The sequence below is a fragment of the Zerene cesonia genome, chromosome 3, assembly GCF_012273895.1.
Source record: "Zerene cesonia ecotype Mississippi chromosome 3, Zerene_cesonia_1.1, whole genome shotgun sequence".
Lineage (NCBI taxonomy): Eukaryota > Metazoa > Arthropoda > Insecta > Lepidoptera > Pieridae > Zerene > Zerene cesonia.
In genome coordinates, this window is record NC_052104.1 from 5,086,305 (window position 1) to 5,109,269 (window position 22,965).

A 22,965-nucleotide genomic window follows, 5' to 3' on the forward strand; every position below is an offset into this window, starting at 1 on the left:
CCAACTGGTATTTGGCAGATCCATCCCAGAGGTGAGAGCAGTATTCCAAGCACGACCGGACTTGTGCTTGGTAAAGATAGAGCAACTGTCCCGGGCTGAAATACTGCCTCATCTTCGCCAGAATACCAAGCTTTTTTGAGGCAACTTGGGCTTTTGATTCTATGTATGAACCAAAATTCAGAGTAGGCGTTAAGGTGATACCAAGAAGCTCGAGGTGGTCAGTTATCGGCACGGACATACCTTGGAAAGTAGGAGTCAGCTGGAATGGACTCGGTTTAGCGGAGAATAGACACGCCTGGGTCTTAGACGCATTGAACTTGACCAGATTGGCACTACCCCATTCGGAGACAGCCTGCAAGGACAAATTCATGCGATCGACCATCGCCTCTCGGAGACATTGGATTTGTGCCGTACTGGCCCGCGCGCTAGAAGCGTATCTCTCCACAACAGTGCTATCGTCTGCGTACCCATAGATACCGGGTTTCAGCAGATCGTTTATGTGTAGCAGGAATAGTGTTGCAGAGAGAACTGATCCCTGAGGGACCCCGGCATTAATAGCCAAAAAAAAAAAACAAAACGGTAATTGTTTATTTATTTTATTATAATGACATATTCGCTTTAAAAGCAATATGTCATTATAATAAATATATGTAATATTGTATGACCTATCACTCAAAAAAAAAGAAACAAAAAAGCAAAAGGTTTTGAAGTCAATCATTAGTTGTTCTCGTTTTTACATATTTATTTGTACGGCAGTTTAGCCTAGGTTTATGGTACCTACATGAAAAAGAATAAACGACGCGTAACTGTTGTTATCGCAGTTGAAATAAAATAGGATTGTTTAGGACATTTGTATTGACTACATAATTTTCTACAGCTATTTGAAAACATTTGCTCCTATTATTACAAATCAGAGGGAGTGGGGGAGCCGGAGGCTCGTTCCTTCTCCTCACCCACCCCGTTCCATTACTTTATTTATCTCGTCAACATTTTCCTTATCCCATCGTTCTACAAGCTGGCAACACATCTGCAAAATAAATTCTCTCTGAAAGTGGTCATGAGAGTTTGTCATCAGGCGAACACCAGGTAACCCGCTATGATATAGAAAAACAGTTTTAAATATTGATGATTGAAAGTGATGTGTCGTAAAATACCTGATTCGCCATTGTAGTTAAAGTCCTGGCCGTCTTCCCGTCTCCACATCACATATGGCTCGGGGTAACCGGACGCTCGACACACGAGGGTTACATCAGCTCCCTCCCGCACCACCATGTCCGTAGATGTCATGTTGTCGATGATTGATGGAGGCACTGTAGGAATTGTTCGATCCCTTAATTAACTAGAGGAAGTACTATGGTATAACATTGAATGGGGTTTAATAAATTTCCTAACTTTGCGTACTATGACATATAAGGTAACTTTAAAATATCTTATGAGTAATCGCTCTTGGTTCAAAAGCTTTTTCTATTTTACGAAAATCTGAGCTGTCTGGGAGGGATCGCTAATAAGACTGCCCTCTGTACCTTTTATGACACTTTCTCTTTATTTATGAACGTTCAATTCAATATTTATGTATATTCTATATTTTTCATTCGATTCATTCATTCAAAATTCCGTCATATTATTTGTTATGCTAGTCATGTTAATTAATAGGATTTATTGAATTGAAACCTATGAAGTGTGAGTGTTAAGTATCGATTGTGAGTTTAACGATGGCTTAATATAATATAACTCATTACTTTTTATGACTCACTAAATGTATGCATAATTATTATCTCATTATGTGAATCGTGCTATTTCTGCGAGAAATTGCATAAATAAGTTTAAGCATTTAAATACTGATATTCGCCGGTTAGTTACTTATGTATCTACGTAGGTAAATATGTTATGTACGTAGTAGTTCTTCGAATCGTTACAATTATTTTCTCGGAAACGATAGCAGTGACGTAAATTTAGTCTAATGACGTAAATTTAGACTATATGTAAACACACTATAGATGGAGTGTTCAAAACTTTAAACAACAGAATGAAAATAGTGTATAAATTGGGACAATATTTTTTTATTCTGAACTGTAATTACGCTAAAAATGACCAGCCTAAGGATAAGGCTTTAACGAAGTCAAATTAGCACCATTGTGCAGTCGAACTTGTTAGTGACAATTCCTCATTATCACGAGTTTAAAGTTGCGATGAATTGTGCAATAATTTAATGGAACAAACAACATCAATGCTTTTCAAGTAATGTTCGCTAGCGCTATGTGGAACTAATTAGGTTGCATGCGAGGCATTTAGTGATGCTACATGGAATTGCTTAACTAGATGTGAGTGTTGTTTCAACTATGAAATTTAATTACCCTTGTGAAGACTTGATGTAATTTGGGAAACGTATCTTTTAGATTTTTTTTCATATCTGTTAAGAATTCTATTATTTAAACCTATAACTATCTAGACATTTTTGTTACACTATCTCGAAAATCTCTACTAACATCAGAAATGCGAAAGTACAACTATCTGAGTGTGACTTATTCACACGTAAACCACAAAACATTAATCGATCTTGAATATTCCAAAGATATTGAATTTATAGGTATAAAATTTCTTATTGATATTGAATTAGATGGCTTTATACGTGTATACCCAACTAACCTACAACTTGTAAGTATCCCTTCCTGGAGCGCATGGGGTCAGTGTTGACCTGGCACATGTACCAGCCGCGGTCGACCTCCTGCACGTTTTTGATGTGCAGGTACCACGAGCGGTGGTCGTTGTACGACAGGCTGATGCGCGGGTTCTGCGTTATGATGTTGTGGTGGATGCTCAGTATTGTCTGGGTGTCCATACGCACCCAAGCCACCTGAAACAAACAACAATCCTAAGTAAATGCTTATCACAATTTTTTTATTTCAAATTTCTGATGAAGGGAAACGGAAAGGAAGAACAAATAATATAACAGAATTTAACTTTTTGTTTATATTAGATTTTCTTGTGTTATATTTTAATTATTATGATTATAGTCTTATTCACAGTTTATTGATTGTCAAGCCATAGTATAAAAAACCTAAAAATTTGATTGATGGATGAAATTAAACCAATTCTATAATTCCTTTTTAAGGTTCTCACTTCATTTAGTTAACGAATAATTTAGAAATATTTCCTACATGTCCTTATTTCTATTTTATTACAGGCAATATTTGGGCTACACGTAATGCTTACCTTAAATCCTCTTAAATTGTCAACAACGCACGCCAACAAAGCATCTCTGCCGACAGTGACAGTGACGTTTGGTATTGGCTCAGCAAATCTTGGGTACATCGACTCTGAAAGCAGATATTCATTACAATCTCTCTGGAAAGACAAGGTAAACATGTTTACTAACAATAAAATACCTAATGGAATAACTTTATAGAATGAGGACTCCAAGCCTAGGTTAAGACCGCGATGACAGTTGACAGCTTAAGCGATTTTATTGTTACTCACTAATTAATAGTAAATAAACAATTAATTATTTATACTACAATATCATCTAAAAAGTTTATGAATTTGTGAGTATCGACGTTGTAGGGAAGAATCTATAGATCTACAGAAGGGATTTTGAAATTCTTTTGCAAGTAAAAAGCCACGTTATTTATGAGTGTCATACTAATTTTTTTTTGTTTTTATCACGGGTCAACCCGGAAGGTGGTGGGACGAGCTGCTAGTATTATATATGAAGGAAGACTAAAGAAACGGCTGACTATTTAAAAAAATATATGTATTTGTATTTTGAGGCAAATAGAAAATTTTTTTTAAGGTCTACTACTTAAATGAAGTGAAAAATAATGATCGTAATGAAATTTTAGGAAAATGCTTGTTTATCTATAAATAAGAACTTTAATTTATTTGATTTATTTCAGCAACAAATTGTACCCCAAAAAAAGCTGGCATTTTCTAAATTGAATTATATTTAAATTGTATCATAACAATGCGACAACACATTCAAACTCTCTAAAGGGCCTCTACGATCTATATGCCCACGTAAGCCTTCCAAATTGCTTTCTAATTGACAACATTACAAAACTTTTAGCCAGCTATATTTTATTAAAAATAAACACTCATATGTTTTGCTTTTTCAAAATACTAAGTTATTCATCCGTTTCTTTGAGTTAAAAATCATCTTCTTCATCAAATTCTGAAATGTTCTACCGGTAAATGAAGACAACCACGTAAGAAGACATTTTTTTTTATTTAACAACAATATTTTATTTTATTAACTTTTGATAAATAACCAAGACAATAATTTTTTTTTTCACCCACGAATCAGGTACTTACGTAAAGGGATTATTTTCTGTATAAAAAAGCACTATGAAAGCGATTCCTGTTACTATTGACTACCTTTATTTATTTATTGTAAGATATAGAGTATATAAGTATAAAGTACCTCTATATATCTTGATAAATGAAAACTACGCAGTAAAACCTCGCATTCGTTCCACACGCTATTTAAACCACATATTAGTTAAACAAACAACTTTCAACTTTATTCGATACGTTAGCTCACGATAGCTGTAAAATCGAGTCGCACGCTTGTGCGATGTAAACACGCGGTTAGGCGATACGTAGGTGCCATCGTGTCTGTGCAAGGGTGCGTGATTTATGCCCGGCCCGCCACGACAAATAGCGGTTTGTCGTTGTATCACTCTTTCGCCGGTGAAATAATGTATCACGAGCGATGTGAAAAAATCTAAATATAGAAATGTAAAAGCTTTCCTAGGTACGTAATTTATATGGTTCAACGCAGTTTAAATGAAGACATATAGCGTTCATATGCGTGTACTGTGTGTAATGCATGCATGATGCATTATGGTATCGTTATATTGAACAATCAAATAATTTGTGCAAAATTTGTATATTGTTCATTGACACATTTTGGTCTCGAATTACTATATATTATATAATACACATCTTACTATTGTTATCTATTAAATATATATAATATATTTTATTCATCTATATATAAATAATACCGATTGATGAATTTTTCAAAATTGTGTAAAGTTACCACACTTATTAAGAAAAGAATGAAATACGTTTTGTATTTTAAATTCAAGTCTTTGTTATTTTAAATTGTTAATCGTCCCAAATTAAAATTTGTGGTCACATGTTTCATTATATGTATACCTATTAGGAAATCGTTGTAGTAGGTACATAAGATAAAGCTAAATGCAATTTTTGCAAGCTTAAGATATATGTATACCTACGATTATAATTTGTAGAAAAACTCTTTGTTCATAAATCACAAAAAACGTTACAAGTAAGAATGGCAAGCTAAACAGTGTTAATTTTTAACTATGATTCCTTTTTATGTAGACAATTATTTAATGTTAGTAGCAGTAGTTAATCTGTAGAGCGTGCTCTACTATGGCAATAGTACAAGGCAAATTCACCTGTCAAATTAATTTTTGTTATTAAATTAGACTTGGAAAATTGTAAGGAAAACATGAGTCAAAATATTTTGTTCGAGCAGTGTAATATTGAAGAATAATTTTGTATCCCCAGAGATGTTAAAGGACCAATCATAATTCATTTCAGGTATACAAGTTTGTTTACCTATACAAACAAGTTAAATGAGTACTTGAAAATTATAAAGTGTACTTGGGTCGTAGAATATTTCATGATATTATGAAGTTATTTGTTAATCTGTTAATATTGATTTTAAATTGTTTTGGTATTTTTGTGTGAACGTTACATTGAAACTGTGTTTTGTTTATTGTTTTTTTTTATGGCAGAGCAAGCAAAGGTGCAGGTGGGCCACCTTATGTTAAGTGGACACCACCGCCCCTAAGCACTTGCTATACTAGAGTTGTTCCAAGTGCTTTGCCGGTCTTCCAGTAACATATACGCTCTTTTCTTGAAGGCCCCAATGTCGTAATTGTACGGGGACACCGTAGCTGGTAAATAGTTCCAAAGCTTCACCATATGAGGAAAGCAGTTGCATGTGAAGCGTACGGTGGTGGACCGCCAATCATCCAGATGGTGCGGATGGAATTGGTTTTTACGGCAGGTGGTCCGATGTTGGAACTATGCGGCTGGTAAAAGGTTGAACAATTCCTCATTCACTTGTTATGTTTATAACAAACTAGCTGCGCCCCACGATTCACCCGCGTAAGTCCGTATCCCATAGGAATTTTGTGATAAAAAGTTGCCTATATGTTATTCCAGTTGTCCAGCTGTCTACGTACGAAATTTAATTGCAATCGGTTCATTAGTTTTGACGTGAAATGAGTAACAAACACACACACACACATCCTTACAAACTTTCGTATTTATAATATTAGTAGGATTGGAAGTAGGATAGTAGGATTAGTTTACAGCCCGCGGCTTTCCTTCGGACACTATATTATGTATACTACATAAAGGGATATATTATCTCGTCAAGTGTTTATTTTAGCAAAAATATGTACATGAAAACTTATAATTTATCTTTGAAGACCTATCCAATGTACAGAAATGGTCTGATTACTGTTTTATCAAATGTATAAATTAAAGTCACAGGTGCACTAAATCTTATACCTTTAAACGAGCAATTCTTGTATATATATATATATATATATATATATATATATATATATATATATAATTGGAATCTCGGAATCGGCTCCAACGATTTTCATGAAATTTAGTATATAGGGGGTTTCAGGGGCGATAAATCGATCTAGCTAGGAATTTTTTTTAGAAAATGTCATATTCGTGTTTTTTTTTCCTGACATCTATTGGTGAATAATAAAACTATTTTGCTTCGTAGATAGCTGGACAACTGAAATAACACATAGGCACTTTTTATACCGATATTCCTACGGGATACGGACTTACGCGGTTTCAACCGCGGGTCACAGCTAGTTTATTATAAATGTAATAAATGTTGTCATAAGATACTTTCTTATAAAATACTTGGACACATTAAATTAACATGATACTGTTTTACCTAAAATTTAATATTTTTGAATTTTTTGGTTATTTAAACATTCATTCATTATTCAGATCCAAGCTTTTTTACAATACTTCCTACAGACTAGTATAATTTAATAATGTTGTTATGATTAAAAGCTAAATAATAATTTGATTACCTTAATAATAGCCAGTGGTACCACGCCACCATTAAAATACCGCAATTAAAATGAAACATTATCTTTCCTTTGTTCATATCAAAAAGAAACAATTTGTTCACATAATAGATTCATGTCTCATTTGAGGCAGTTTTACTTTGTAGGTTATTTGATCGATACAGGTGACAAGGACACCAATACTATTATCCTCCTTATTATGCACTTAAGTTCAATTCAGATGATAAAGAAATAAACAAATGTTTGATTTCAGCCTTTCTGAAAATTACTGTAATTTCGAAATAGATATCCGTAAGTTGATATTCATCATATTTTAGCAACATACATCGAAATTCAAAATAATATCTATAATGAAGTTAAATTGCCAACAAATCTGAAACGTATGGAAAAATTAATTTTCATGCATAAATATTAAATATTCATTGTATCTAAATAAATAATGTAGCAGCTATATATTGCATTCCATATATGTATATATTGCAGCTACAATATCATATCCTTCTGTATTATATTAATATACATATATAACATACATAATAACAGGCGTATTTGAATTTATAGAATTGTTTTTTTTATATAATTCGATCATATCTCTATGAGGTTCGATTTTAATATAATACGCGAAACTACACAAGTTTAAAATGCTGGCAAGTTTAATACTACTTTTAAATTAACAAAAGTTGCCATTTCTGGACAAAACTCCACTTATTACTATCACGTAAGTAATCTAAGCGAAGCAATTTGTCGTGAACAATCAGTCGTTTTACCCTGAAATGGTTATTAAAATTTGTACTGTTAATAGCTCGACGACTATTAACACATCTACATAGAATTTCTTTTTTCGCTTATTTTTTTAAATGTTAGTTCTTTTATTCCGCTTAACTAATTTAAACTAAATAAGATATAGTAGCTAGATATATGTTTTAAAGCTTGTACAGTTTATGATTAAGTCCGCCGTGTAAATAACGCACAGCACCCTGACAAGTACGTAAATTGAAAATAAAAAGTTATTTTGCATAAAAGCTTGTAAAACTGCACAGCTAAATTTTAGTCAAAAAGTTTTTTAAGTCAAAGGACCACGCGGCAACCAACTACATCATAACTCTAACAACAACTTAAAACCTTTATTTCACTTTTCGTTACTCGCGCAAATATTTTACATTCTTATTTATGTGAAAAAGACCATAATTCGTATTAATATAGCTGTGTATAGCGCTAATTAGGGAGAATTACGTCTGCAGCTTTGCTGTAGTGCCATTGAAATAATTAATGTAGAGAAATAACAGCTGAACAAGCCTCGTACGATACCTCTAACCGGGTGACAAATAGATTTGGTAATCCGCCGTTTTAACTGTGTTTCTGAGAAATGTGTTTGTATTTTATTCATATATTTTTACAATTTAAAACTGAATTATTAACGTGCATATTATACTGTATTTTTATGACATAATAAGTGCATGGGCTAATATTTCATTTTATATCTCGCATGATTAAGTACTGTAGTTTATTAAAAGAAAGCGTATGCAAGTTTAAATAGAAACATTATGTAGGTAACAAGAGGATAGCGCCCACGCAATGTTATTTATAAAAGCGGATTCTGATATAAAAATAAAGGTCTATTGTATACGTGGATATATATATATATAATGCTAACATTAATAATTTATTAATGCATATATACGAAACTGCTTTGTTTTTGTATCCTTACGTATATTAATACGTAAGGATCACACTGATCGAATTTCTTTGTTTAAGTAATTAAGTATAGACATTTATAGATGAAGCGATATCCAATTCATAACACCCACGTGTTTGAGCTTCCGATCCATCTACTATACATACTGCTGCTTTTAGCCTTAGTTAATATACAATTATAACGAATATATTTAAATGGCTTGTATTAAATTAGATTAGTCATACGTTATGATGATGTGTCCATAAAAGGAACAAATGATATGTTACGAGGATGCAACAACAACTTTCTGCTATTCTGCTATCAAAGTCTAAAGGCAAAAATGTATTTTATATTTATAAACGTCTTTTATATTTATAATTTTTATATAAGAAAAATATGTTTTCGACTTACCATCAGGGACTTCAATAGGTGCGACTGATACTACATTTTGACCTGTTATTTCCCGACCTGTAAACAAAAACAGATCATTGTCGGTTTTGTGTCAATCTATACCTATACCATAAACGCTTCAATCTTAGAACCTACTGTTCGGATTTGAAAAATTTATTCAGTGTTAGAGAGACTATGAAGGATGACTCTAGGCTATATAATATCATGTATGACTTTAGAGTAATTAATTACTGAGCCGCTTGCCCCGGCTGCGGTCCGATTTTTCATGATCGGATCATTACTTCTTAATTTAAAAAAAATTTAAAGTTGTGGGTGGTAATCCACAACTTTATAAAATTATGAATATAAATTTAATTTTCCTAATGCGAATTATGTTAGTTCCGTAGTGAATGAGGATTTCTTATATTTTTTCTCAGTATCCATCCTCAGTGTTGCTTTTAGAAAAAATCAAAACACTACATGTAATAAAAATTTCTAGGAGAAGTATCACTGCTAAGTTCCAAGTTAAGAAGTAACAATAGAACAACTTATAAGATGTACGAGTACTTGGAGAACTAAAAATTTAGAATGTATAAAAGTTTCGGACAAATTTTAGTTATATTATTACATGAGTGCATCTCAAGCAAGTAGCAACTTAGGAATCTTACATTGCGTATGACTTTAAACATGATGCCGTTTATTAAGTTTACGGAGTTTTTTTTTCAACTTCACTCGCCGTATTCGAATAAAAAGTAGGCTTCTCATACGTTTTTGAATAAGATACGCATTAGGTGTTTGTACGGTGAGTAGAGTACCTTTCAACTATCAAACAGAATTTATTTTATCAAATAGGACGCATAAACCAACGCGCATCAGAGCGTTATCCTGACGCCGAGCTATGACGCCATGATGCGTAGCATGCGGTAATATACCGTCACAGTGCGACAACGCTCCGACGCGTGCTAAGTACGCGTTCTATTTGGCAAAGCCATTAGCGCGTAGTATAACACATTTCGTCGTCATAGCGCGGCGTCAGTTCAGCGCTCTGACGCACATTAAGAAAGCGTGGCAATGCTATTAATGTAAATACATCTAGATACCATCAAAGTTTCGTACGCAAATACGAACATTTATTTGCTTGTACTAATAATGTCAGCGATTTATGCTAAGGAAGAAATTCCAGATTTTTTTACTTAAATCTTAATTTGTTATTAATATTGAAACAAGAAAATTTTCTGTTATATTTTTAAAATGAACAAGAAAAGTATGGCAAAAATGTGAAACTAATATGAATAATGGAAAATTACTTATTCAGTGCTCTAAATTTAATGGCTTGTAAAAGCAATACGAAAACTGAGAATTTAAAATTTGCTATTATACGCACTTTTAATACTTATGAAAACTTATTTATAAGTCACTTTCAAATTAAGTAAATTTCGCATTTGCTCATTTTAAATTTACTCATTTGGGTGAAGTACGAATATTATTATTTCAGCTTTATTCAATCTCATTATAAATTTGACAATATCGTTAGATCTTATCTTCACTACATTATATAAAACAAAGTCAATTTCCCTGTTCCATTGTCCCTATGTATGCTTAAATCTTTAAAACTACGCAACTAATTCTGATGGATTTTTTTTAAATAGTTTGTACATTATAAATGAAATAGTAAATACATTATATTTTTTATAATTACACAAATTACAGCAATTATTAAATCAAATTTCTACTATTTTATAGCACATGCGAAGCCGCGGGCACAAGCTAGTAATAATTTACAATAATGTATAAAAAGTCTTTATATGTACAATGAATATGTTATAAAACGGTGTAAGTAGGCAAAACATAGTCTATTATAGCTGTACTTTAGTAACATACAAAGTATATATTGTTAGTAAGAGTTATAAGTAAAAATATAGTCGCAATGTGTCATTTACTCGTCGTCAGAAGCCATAAAATAAATTTAACATATCCCTTGTCTGTGGTGTCGCTAACATATCATTATCATATTAAAACATAATCCACATAATGGTGTCTAGTAAATTTATTTTAGTAGAATAATAACCTATGAAACTCGAACACCCCGTTAAAAGTTTCAACTTTTAATTGCCGCTCGCTATATTACATACTTGTAGTATGTAAGTATTTGTAATAAATGTTTTATTGTTGTATCGACCGATTCAGTTACAACTTACAGTGTTAGCTTATTTTTATTGTTTTCTTGTGTGTTCAAACATATATTTATGTAATAGTTTTCACGCCCTATGTTATGTCGTTTGTAGAATTTAAATAATTATTTTGGATTTTCATTTTTTTCAATTGAAACACTACAAGTTTTTCTGAGTGGAAAAAGTTGGCTGAAACCTATTAAAGCTATTAAAGTCAAGCAGTGCATTGTTTTAGTAGAATTGGAAAAGGAAGATTTAATTTATTTGTTGGTACAGTTTACGTTTAGCCTACCTGTAGTCGATCTGAATTATAGTACATATAATTTTATGGATTGGACCCGCTGATGAAAATACTCAAAATACTCGCATTATACTTATATTATATTTTCAATATCGTAATGCTGAATAATTATTATATTTAAAACCATAAAAAACATAAATAAATAGACATAAGTATAAAAATCGGTTAGGATAGATTAATTAGACTTAAGTTACCACACAGTCAAGCTGAGAGAGCGTGCCGCGGCAGCGGTCTTTGAAAAAACAGATTCCCCCTTTCATTTTCTTTTCTTCCCATTTATAAGTTATGGAGGGGGAAACCTGCCCGACCCTTAAAAATGTCTTAGTTTGAGGCTGTAATTTTACATTGAAAATATAATTTGTGGGTATTTATAGTATGATGTTCTTCATTAGCGCATAAAAATCTATACTGTACCAAAATTCTCATCAATCGAAGAAAGATAAATTTGAATACTTGTAGAATAATTTGAATACTATTTTAACAGTATAAAGCTAAATTATTATCTACCGTACAATTCATACATTTTTTTTTTCTTTTTATTAGATACTACCCCAGGGAAGCCGAAACAAACGGCTAGCGTGAACACAAATATACCTACGCTTTTCCGCATTTAATGTTTCTGGTAACAAGACCTACAAAAACTTAATTATTCCTCAAAGCTAAGGGCAAATAGAAAATACAATAGTAACAAGAATTACAATCTGTATTGTTTGTAAGAAAGCATCTCTTTGATATGAGGAAAATAATGTTTTTAAGTAAAAAATTCATTATTTCTCATTCCACATACATTTGTTAGTAAGTAGATCGTTTAATTGAAGGAAGCAAAGAATCATTTTGTTATGTCATCAACAGAATACGTCTCAATTTAATATTTTTTTTATTTTAATCTTTTTTAGCAACATTGTAATGCCCTTGTTGACACTGTGATTGTAATCGACCCCTATATTGCGTAATTGCCTGTGTGTAAATAATATAGATCAGGCTAACCATAGAAGACTTATTATTCCTCGTCCACCACGACCCTATAACGCTAGATATAAAAACCGCAAGTTGTACGGGTTAGTTTCCTTCGATTTTATGGTGAAGCAGCCATTATAAATATTTATAGTTTTACTCTGTATTTACTGTGAATATTCTCATAACCGAATTGAATTGTATTGTCCAAGTGATTATACACGCTTACTACTTACTACTGACTTTTGCTATAATGAATATGTTATAAAAATTTACAATTTTTCTAAATTAATGTTATAAATAGGAAATAATTGATTATTTATTTGTTTTTATTAAAGTCAAGAATTGTTCGACCGATTTTTTTTAATTGTAACATCATTAGAAGATACATTTTATACCCCGGGTCAACCCGAGTGAATCCGGGAAGTTTTCTATATAGAGGAAGAGAGTCTAATAATGTCATCCACAACAATAAGTCATGGACGGCATCGTAACAACAAAAGTTCATAATGTATTTTAAGACCTCAATTTCATTGAGTGATAGGAAAAAATCAATATAATTGGTATGATAATTGTAGCGTAGATGTAATAATAATGTCAATATACATTGGAATATTTTTAAAATATGATCTGGTAGCAATTCAGTAAAAATATTAATAAAAGCTGAAAACACATTTCTCAGAAGATCAGCAATAATTATTGTAATACGTACAGGGCTAACGTTTGAAAAAAAACAGCCGATCAGCAAGATCGACCCTTTTCTATTTTTATATAAAAACGTACTAAAAATCCGTTTAACTGCTAGGTTGTTGATGCTATTAAATTTATAGCATCAATGGAAAGTGGGAGATATAAAAACGCCACAGCGCGTCCCCTGGGCACATAACCAACATTAAGTGAATTAATATTCGTGTTGAGATTATTTTGAGCGAAATATATTGTGTTATGTATTTATTTGTCAAACATTTTGTTTTGTGCTTCAATTGCTTTACTATTTGAATTTAATATTATAATATACAATTTGTATTTAATTTCAAATTATCGTATTTTATCATAAGATGTAATTGTATGTGTATTTAAAATTTAAATCTTGTTTATAAAGTTTTTCAAATTATAAATGTACGTAATTTCTCGATCGTACAAAAAAAGATTTGTATTTAATCAATATATGCTCATGAATCTACACATCCATACATTTGTTTTTCGCTAAATTTTACTTATTTAGATTTGTTTCAGTCCTGAGCGGGCTAAAATAACTGAAATATGACAATTTTATTTTTATTGTGTATACTTAAATACGTATTAAGTACCACTCTTATATATTTCCTATAAATTTCTATTCCACTCTTTCGACAGGACTAACAAACGTTTATATTAACAATATTTTCAAATTATGAATAATTACAACTTATTTGAAATTGTAATTCAATTCATCATTGTGACCTCGAGAATAAACTGGCTATTCAACTATTCATTATGTACACGTGACAAGAGTTTGTGTAAATCTTGCTAATGGATGATGTAGGTCGAATCATTGTGGTAATTTAAACTTCGCATTAATTGCGTTTGCCTCTTCGACGCACTAAATAGGATCGCTTTTTCCGCGGCATCACAGTAAATATACCATTACGGCTAGCGCTGACAGCCCCTCTTTGCGAAGCCGACAGGATTGTTCCATTATCGGCGTACAGATGAATAATTGACATACACAAGTATGTTCGATGGGTACACCCTAACGAGACGCGCTCTTTTTATATGTTTGTTGAGAGATTTAGCGTTTTTGTATGGAGCATTGTTGTTAGAAAGTTTTAATGCGCAGACGGCAGAGTTCTTGAGTAACGGATTTGAATAGTTTGTTAATGATATTTTTCCGATTTATGAGTAAACTTTTAAGTACTTAAAATCGAAATAAGATGAAAGCTTGGTATTTTTATATGATTGTTCATATAAGCTAGTTTTTTCTACAATAACCACTACATATAATATGGAACTTAGCTTAAATATACTTTATAAATACGTCATGTTTCATTGGATGTTATTTGAGCAAAATTAATTCTAAATAACGCAGTTAGTAAATTAATTAGGTACTATAAATAATGAAATATCTTGTTTCCATTTTATACCAAATGCTTTTGTTTATTTTGATGATGCGATTTTTATTTTCAAAATACTATTTTAATAATAGCAATGGCGGTGTATTCGATTATTTGTAGATTTGTCGTCCCACCCAGTCAATATAGGTGATTCAATTTAGTAAGAAACTAAATTAATACTTCGACTATTTTTGTTGAGTCCTTTATAAGGTTAGATAAAGACAAACAACAACCATGAGAAGCATATACGACACAAATTCGTGACAATAAGCATTCGCGAGTTATACATAGCTAGCTAATTTAAGTGTATGAATTCGTGGAAGCTAATTTACCATAAAGCAAGGATTTAATAAGAAGTATCAGTCAATTATTACAAAATAGTAAATAGAGACATTAAATTAGCACTTTGCTACCGAGGGTTCGATTAAACGTTGACGCGAGGTCAGCGAGTAAACAACCGAGCCCACTTCACTATAAGTGAATTGGATAACTTCAATCAACATCTTAATAGTAACTGCGATGTTTTAATCCTCTTCATTACATAGAAATATCAAATAATTCTATCGTATACGAATAGTATAGATCTGAATGGCACTAATATATAAAAACCAAAAAACAGTCTTAAAAAGTTACTAAAAATTTACCAACCCAAATGTAGAATTAATATATAAACATATATCACACTTACTTTATAAATGTTAAAGTATGTTTGGATGTTTGTCCGTTAATCACCCTGAAATAACTGTAAGGATTTTAATGATTTTGGTATACAGACTGGGTATGAGCTGAGTTGGGTGATATTTATTTTTTATCCCTATTAAATGTTCGGGATTAAACAGGAATTGTCCTTGGGATAAAACTGGAATCTTAATATCCGAGCGGAGTCGGGGCGAGTGTATAGTTATATACCCCTTAGATATAGGTTGCCTAACAAAAACTAAATCATATAAATATAATAATTCCAATTAGCGAAAAGCTAGCGAAAATTTAAATGCAAATTATTCATTTTTAAATAAAAGCTGAGTTGTAGCCTATTTTTTACAAAAATTACAATATTTTTTCCGACTGACCTGATTTTAATGGGACTTTATCTGGACGCTAGCAGATATTATTACATAACATTTACATAGTACATTGTATATGTCGGATATCAATTGTGTTTTAATATTCTGTTGATTGAATAATAATTGTCATTTAAGATAAAGATGTCGCTTTTCATAACTTGTCAAAACTCTTTTAGCTATCGAATCCTATAAAAATATTATAAATCCGAAAGTTTGTAAGTATGTGTGTGTGTTTATTGATCTATCACGCAAAAACTGCAGAACCGATTGCAATATAGACAGTAGACAGCTGGACAACTGGAATAACACATAGGCAACCTTCTATACCGATATTCCCGCGGTATACAAACTTACGCGGGTGAAACCGCGGGGCGCAGCTACTCATATAAAAAGTCGAATCATTTTGAAACAGTGCGCATTCGTACGGATTGTGCCTTGGTGTTCGTACGTTGTTTATTCAATGTTCGACCCAACTACCCTCACTTTATAGTCTTTATGGCTGCGATTAGTTACCAACTGACTATATCAATTAGGCAGTTGTGTAGAATTGTAGTACATTCTTATTACGATCAAACTAATAATCAACACACCCGCCATCTTTTATTTCTTACATTTATGTATGTTTATAATGAGCGAAGTATGAGGTTAGAATGAGGTTAAACTATTATAATTTATAAGAGATACGAAAACAAGTTCAGAGTAATAATTGATAACCACAGATAACCTAATAATATACCTAGTAGTTACAACTAAACATGGAATACAGAGATAAATATTTTCTTTGAAAGCAATAACTTTAATGATCTATTCGCTGAAATGCCATTGCTATGACACTCATTAAATGCGAGTAAACAGAATGGTTCTAGTCTTTCTAGTTCTAGTACTATAAAATTCTTGTTTGACATTGTTTACTACGCTAGCCAAGCAGCATTATTCCTAAAGGCGACAGCCTGACGGCAATGTATTTAAGGTTACTTGAACGTTTATTCTAGAAAATTCTTTTGATATCGTAGATATACTTACCTACTGTTTGAAAAGAGCTTTATTTAAAATCCATAGTGATTCGATAATTTATTTGAAACGTATAATGGGAGGTTTGTATAATCTATTTTATGATCACATTGAGTGAAAAACATAAGGTTAAAGCAAAACGAAATTTTTATCTTAACTTATAGTTAGCGTTTCTGTAAAAAAAACACATTACTAAAAAGAATTTACCCGTGCAGACCCCATTAAGCTCCCGTCAAGATATGTTTACATTAAAGTCAAAAAATGTGAAACTAATTCAATTGTTATGAACCCGTTGCTAGATGAATTTCTTTTATATTAAACAACCGTACTTGTAAGATTATAATTCAATCAGTTCACATCACAATTGTCAATCATAATATATTAAATTGTGTAAACCATTTAAAGTGTTTTTTATTTTATTTTTGTTTATTGTAAGTCGAGCCAATTCAAAGCAATTTTCTAATAAAGTAATTATACATGTGATTGTGATTGCATCTGGTCAAATGTTAAAACTGTCATGCAGAGAAATACAGCTTTAAAGAACGAGATTAAGTTTTGTTCGATAATAATAGCTACCTACTTATAAAGTGCCATTGTCTAACCACATTTTTGTGTTTCTTCCATTGTAAGACTATCTCAGTAAATGTTTTGTATACTTTCAGCGGAATAAATGGATACAATGTTTTGGGTTTTAGATATTTGGGTAAAAGCATAATTGAGTTTTTTTGCGCGAGGCTTAAAGAAGCTTGGTAGGTTTGGCAACGCTGTAAGATTTGATTATTCAAGGAGGCGATTATATTAGGCTTTAGATTAGCAAAAACAATATTGTCACATATTTTTTTATAATAATACACTAATACACTATACATTTTGGTAAACCATATACTAAGGAAATATTGTTTTATTGACAAGTTTTGTCTCAAACACAATTCTATCCAATAATAGTCTTATAGAGAGCAGAATAGGGAGTGACTGAAGAGATATCGGGAAGTACCCAGAGTTTTATGTGCTTTTGTAGGCATAGGTTAGTTCTTATAATCAGCTCCCGCTCTTCTACCATTACAATTTTTATAGCTTAAGAACATTTCTTATTCAACCGCAAGCTTAAAATTGAATATGATTATGCCTATCTATCTGCTAATAACGTAACTGACAGGAGTGGAATCACAAATATTCTTCTTCTTCTTAAAACATTATTTATATAATTAGGTAAAAATATTGTATTTCATATGGAAGACTAAAATAATACTAAACAATGTTTTTATATATTAGTCCTAAGATTTTCCGGTACAACTTAGGATTTAGCAACTCACAATGGTAAATGTCCGAACAGGTATTTAATTTCGAACGTTTTACCACCGTTCATTTGGTAAATCTTAGAATTTAATAATATATAATAGTAAATATATGATTTTTTTTTATTATTATAAAAGAAGGGTAATGGTTTTACTGTGAATTGAAAACAAACCTATGAAAGGTAATTGTGTGTATTAACCACAATAGAAATATAACCTATGTAGGTACCATTGCGTACCTTATACGTAATGTTACTTATCGTCTTCGACCCGGTGACCCGGAATCAAAACTAAAAAAAATAAAACATGTCACTCAGTGAAGATGCAGCTATCAAATGGCGAAAGAATTTTGAACTCAGGCTAATAGTTTATAAGAGGTTATATATATTATAAACATATATATAATCTCAAATGTTTTCTCTTTCTACACGTTTAGTTTTTTCTCTAAAATAATAATAAACATTTTAATAATATTAGAACATTTTAAATAATAGTGCAAACCTTTAACGTTATACTATGAATGAATGAATAATAATAACAAAGAATATAGTATTGTGTTGGGTACGAAAACTGACTGCGATATTTTATAAAAGCCTTATCGTTATTGTGGAATATTTACAAGGCTCTCTGAGCAGCTTAGGATGAATAACAACGTATAAACTGAATATCGTCTCTGTATTGGGAAAGACTTATAGGAACCTATCGGATGTAAGTTAAAATGTTTTATTCATTTTGTATTAATAATGTTAATTTAACAATATAAATTATATGTAATTTTAGCAAATATATAACTTATTTTTATACTACATAAACGTATTATAATCAAGTAGAAAGCAATGTTTTTAGAACAAATAAACAGAACATAAAAGAAACTAACTATTTTAAATATTTATAATACGAGGCTGAAAGCACTTATATGAATTCATTTTAATTTGTGCCTTAATATTATGTTCAATATTCATGTTGACAATATAATGAAATACCAAATCAAAAGTGTTTGATTCATAAGCCCTTTATAAATACACTATATAAATTGATGTTTAATTAAGTTCAAGGATATTGTATGGGTTTATTAATAATTAATATCTTTACTGTTAATTAATTATATTTCATATTGAATCATACCAATTGTATGTGCGAATAAAATTAATATTATTGTTGATTCAAAATCATATATGCCCGCTTATTTAAAAAAGAGTAATGCAAAAATATCTGAAATACAAAAAGAAAGGAAAGATTCGATCACGAGCCAATTAGACAATTATTTAAGCCGAGTTTTGAACCTGTGACTTTCGCTATACCAGGGCGACGCCTTGCAACTCCACCCACTCATTTTCCCACCTCGGCAAATTTCTTCTGCTCTCTAGCTTTTATGTGCCTACGGGACACCTCGAGACCCCACGCCGTCTACTGAGCCAATTTGGTAATTATCTAAACCAACATGAAGCATTGTTTCAATTATTCCACATTTGAATTTGTTCTATCCATCTTTTTTTTTATTTTCGAAAATAGAAAAAAGTAACGAAAGTATTTACCAAACAGAAAATAACTGAAATACTAAAGGTAGTAAATACTTCTGCATAGAATACTACATAAATATAAAGCGTTAGAGGTTTTAAAATTAAATCAGAGTATTAATAAATTCTTCATATATTAAGATTCTGGATCACACGATGTTATAATCATCAAATCGATATATCACAACGATGTAATCCTTATTAATATCATAGAATGTGAAAGTAGCTCTGTCTGCCGTCTGTCTGTCTGTCAGTCTGTAGAATGTCTCTTCATTTGGTATAGAGATGATTTAAGACTTGAAAAAGTACATACGATAATTTATCCCGTAAATCCTACGAAAACGGGAATATGCGGGAAAAGCCCCGGAAATGTCAATTTTTTCCTTTTAGTATGCAGACGAAGCCGCGGGCGGCAATCTAGCGATATGGTATATTCACGTGCAATTTCTTGGTACGAACCGAATTAAAAGCTTTCACACTGCAACGCGTGACGGTATTTTTGAATGATTGGTAGAAGCAATCAGGCTTTGAAAGGTGAACTAAAATCGTGATTGCAGCTAAAAAAAAAAATCTAGACGGCTTTATTATGGGAAGTGCTTTCTTGTCAGAAAGCGCTACGACTTATTTTGCTAGTTTATGGAGAAACACCAAGCGCATTTCTCTGAGATATGAGTTCTATATTTTTAACTTTCATTTCTTCTTATGTAAACATTGTAATATCGACATTGAAAATACAAAAATGAACTGAGTATAATATCAATCATTTAATATAATACCTTATTTTATTGTTTTTTGAGCAAATATGATTCTGAAGTACAAAATAGTAAATGACAAAAATAAGAAGACAACAAAAACAAGATAATGCAAAACATAACATTACGTAAATCGAAAAATGTTGTAGGTACGTAGTTTTATTTTAACAAGTTATTAATTTTAACCAGTTATAAATTTTGACGTTTCCGTTAGTGATGCTAAAATATTAAAATGGTACAGTAATAAAAGTAATGTAACGAGATTAATTGATATAAAGGCTTTATAAACTAAAAATTGCAAGAGTCAAGTTCAGTTATTTCAAAAATGAAATATTTTTATATGAAATTTTACATAAAATCCCTTTTATCAATGCAATTGTATTGGGATAAACTGTCATTTTAAAATGTTTTATTAATGCTTTTAAGCACAATTCCCATACTATAGCTGCCATTTTTCATGTATATTTTTTAATTATTATTGACTAGTCTACGAGTATTGTACTAACGACAAAGGCAGACGTTAATATAGATCAGAGTGTACAATAAAAAAGCAAGTTCAAGCTAGAAGAGTAGGCGTGGTTCAATCGCAGCCTCCCCTTTTAATGCTCCCGTCCTTTCAAATATGATTCAAAACATTCCATTATAAACAAGATAATTTTATTGCGTAGTTATAAACAAATACTAACTAACAATTAATTATTAACTAAATGTTTAAGTGATCAATCGTTTGAAAGTTTGTGTACGCACAAAGGCCATTAACTTTGCACCTACAACGCGTAACTATAACGACATTTTGCGTTTAACATTTGTATTATTACTAGCTTTTGCACGCCTTAAATTCGCAGTAGTTAATAAATGTTTTTATGCATACAAACCATCCTCTTTTATCATTCTATCTCTTACAAAAATCGCGTAGTTTTAAAGATTTAAGCAGACATATAAAACGACTTTGATTTATTTGTATATATTGTTCTATTTTAACTTTACATTTCAACATTTTTAATGTTTAGATAAACCCTTTTTTATCTTTTATTTCCAGTTGAGCATTGAGTGTAAAAATTAATATCAATAAAATAAAATAAACAGTTCACAGATAATCAATGTCGATTTCGGCGCAATCATCACTGCGGTGACGTAAAAAACGTTATTTATTAGAAATTTTGAAAGAATAGAAAAATTGCTACGGTTAGGCAAGAAACGCAGGTTCGAATCCTGCCTCGTGATCAAATTTTTTCTATTCTTTCAAAATTTCTAATTTATAAAGCATTTCAATGCTATAAAACTAAAAATTAAACGTTATTTATTTTAAATGTTATTCTAAATTATATTACAGCATCATTAATATTATTTTACTGGAAATATCGCACATATGTTGTTCGTTTTTAGGCAATTTCAGAAAAAATATTCTTTTATCCTATAGTGGAGTTTTATATTATTTATTTTAAAATTCGTCGATGTGTATGGAGCTAAGTTTGTTTTCTCGTTTAGCTGCACAGATTTTGTGTAGTCGGCTTGAAACAATTTACTGCTAAATACCCTGATTGTGGCGTATATATAAAGTATATTAATTTACAATATATCATTAAAAGATTGAAAAGGTTTTGAGAATACAAAATGCATAATTTTGTTTCTAATATTTCGAGACTTTCAAATGTCTAAATATTTGAATTTGGACATGAGCTTTACACATTTTCCCGGTTGCTAAATTCTCTTCTTCACCATTTATGGACATTGTATATAGAATTAATATATTACATTAAGTGCATTGGCTCTTAAAAAAAATGCCCATTTGTATTCACGTCAGCAAACATTTCTAGACGATTAAATATTTACTTACGCCCTTAAATATTCTTCAGATTTGAATAAAAAAGGAGTCTAGAATTAATAATAAAAGTTGCATTCAACCATTTCATAACTGTCCTGCGGTTATTAAGCGACAACATTCTTTAGATTTTTATTTTCCATATGCTCTATAATGCTGTAACAGGTAATATGAACAATACATTTTTAAAATAGGTATTCTAAATTCTCCTAATGAAATCTCTTTAATACTATGAAGGATGCTGTTGTAAAAGCAAACACCTTGTCCCATCAATGATTTTTTTACTTTAGAAAGTCGGAAAACAGGCATACCAAATGTATATTAATGTATATATTATATTTCCTGGTGTCAAACAAAGTCTTAAGCACGTAAATTATGTGTAAAACATGGCTGGCTCTCTTTTGTAATAAAAATATCGTTTCAAGATATAGAAAGTTCATAATCCATTTTCTAACTTGTCTGAGGTTTGCTGATAATATTGCAAACATAATAATGCATTCATGCAATAAATCTTTTGAGTTTGAATTCCTCTTTGCGCTTTCTACTCAGGAGAGACCAGCCCAGGTATGATCAATGTTGCAGATGCTTCGTTGTTCCAGCTTCCTCACGTACATGAGAGGCTTTAGGGATTTAACTTTGCTTATTAGAAACATAATATAAACTCAAGCAAATATAATACAACGAGTATTATTCCTATATAGTTCTACCTTATAATAATAATTAAAATATTGTAACATATAAAATAGCCTATATACAATATACGCTAGCAATAGTAACAAAAAAAACGAAGCAAACAATAAGTTTATAAATCCCGGCGATA

General features: G+C 31.1%; 1 protein-coding gene across 2 annotated transcripts in view; it reads right to left on the reverse strand.

Annotated features, from left to right (window-relative positions):
* Window positions 1–22,965, reverse strand: part of LOC119839481 (lachesin-like) — a 32,494-nt gene that overhangs the window by 8,266 nt on the left and 1,263 nt on the right. For both annotated transcript variants that reach the window (XM_038365764.1, XM_038365763.1), the window contains exons 2-5: window positions 9,187–9,243; window positions 3,214–3,317; window positions 2,647–2,854; window positions 1,155–1,310 (exon numbers count right to left, since the gene is read on the reverse strand). In XM_038365764.1, the coding sequence (XP_038221692.1) occupies window positions 1,155–1,310; window positions 2,647–2,854; window positions 3,214–3,317; window positions 9,187–9,243 (525 nt within the window). The remainder of the gene's footprint in view (window positions 1–1,154; window positions 1,311–2,646; window positions 2,855–3,213; window positions 3,318–9,186; window positions 9,244–22,965) is intronic.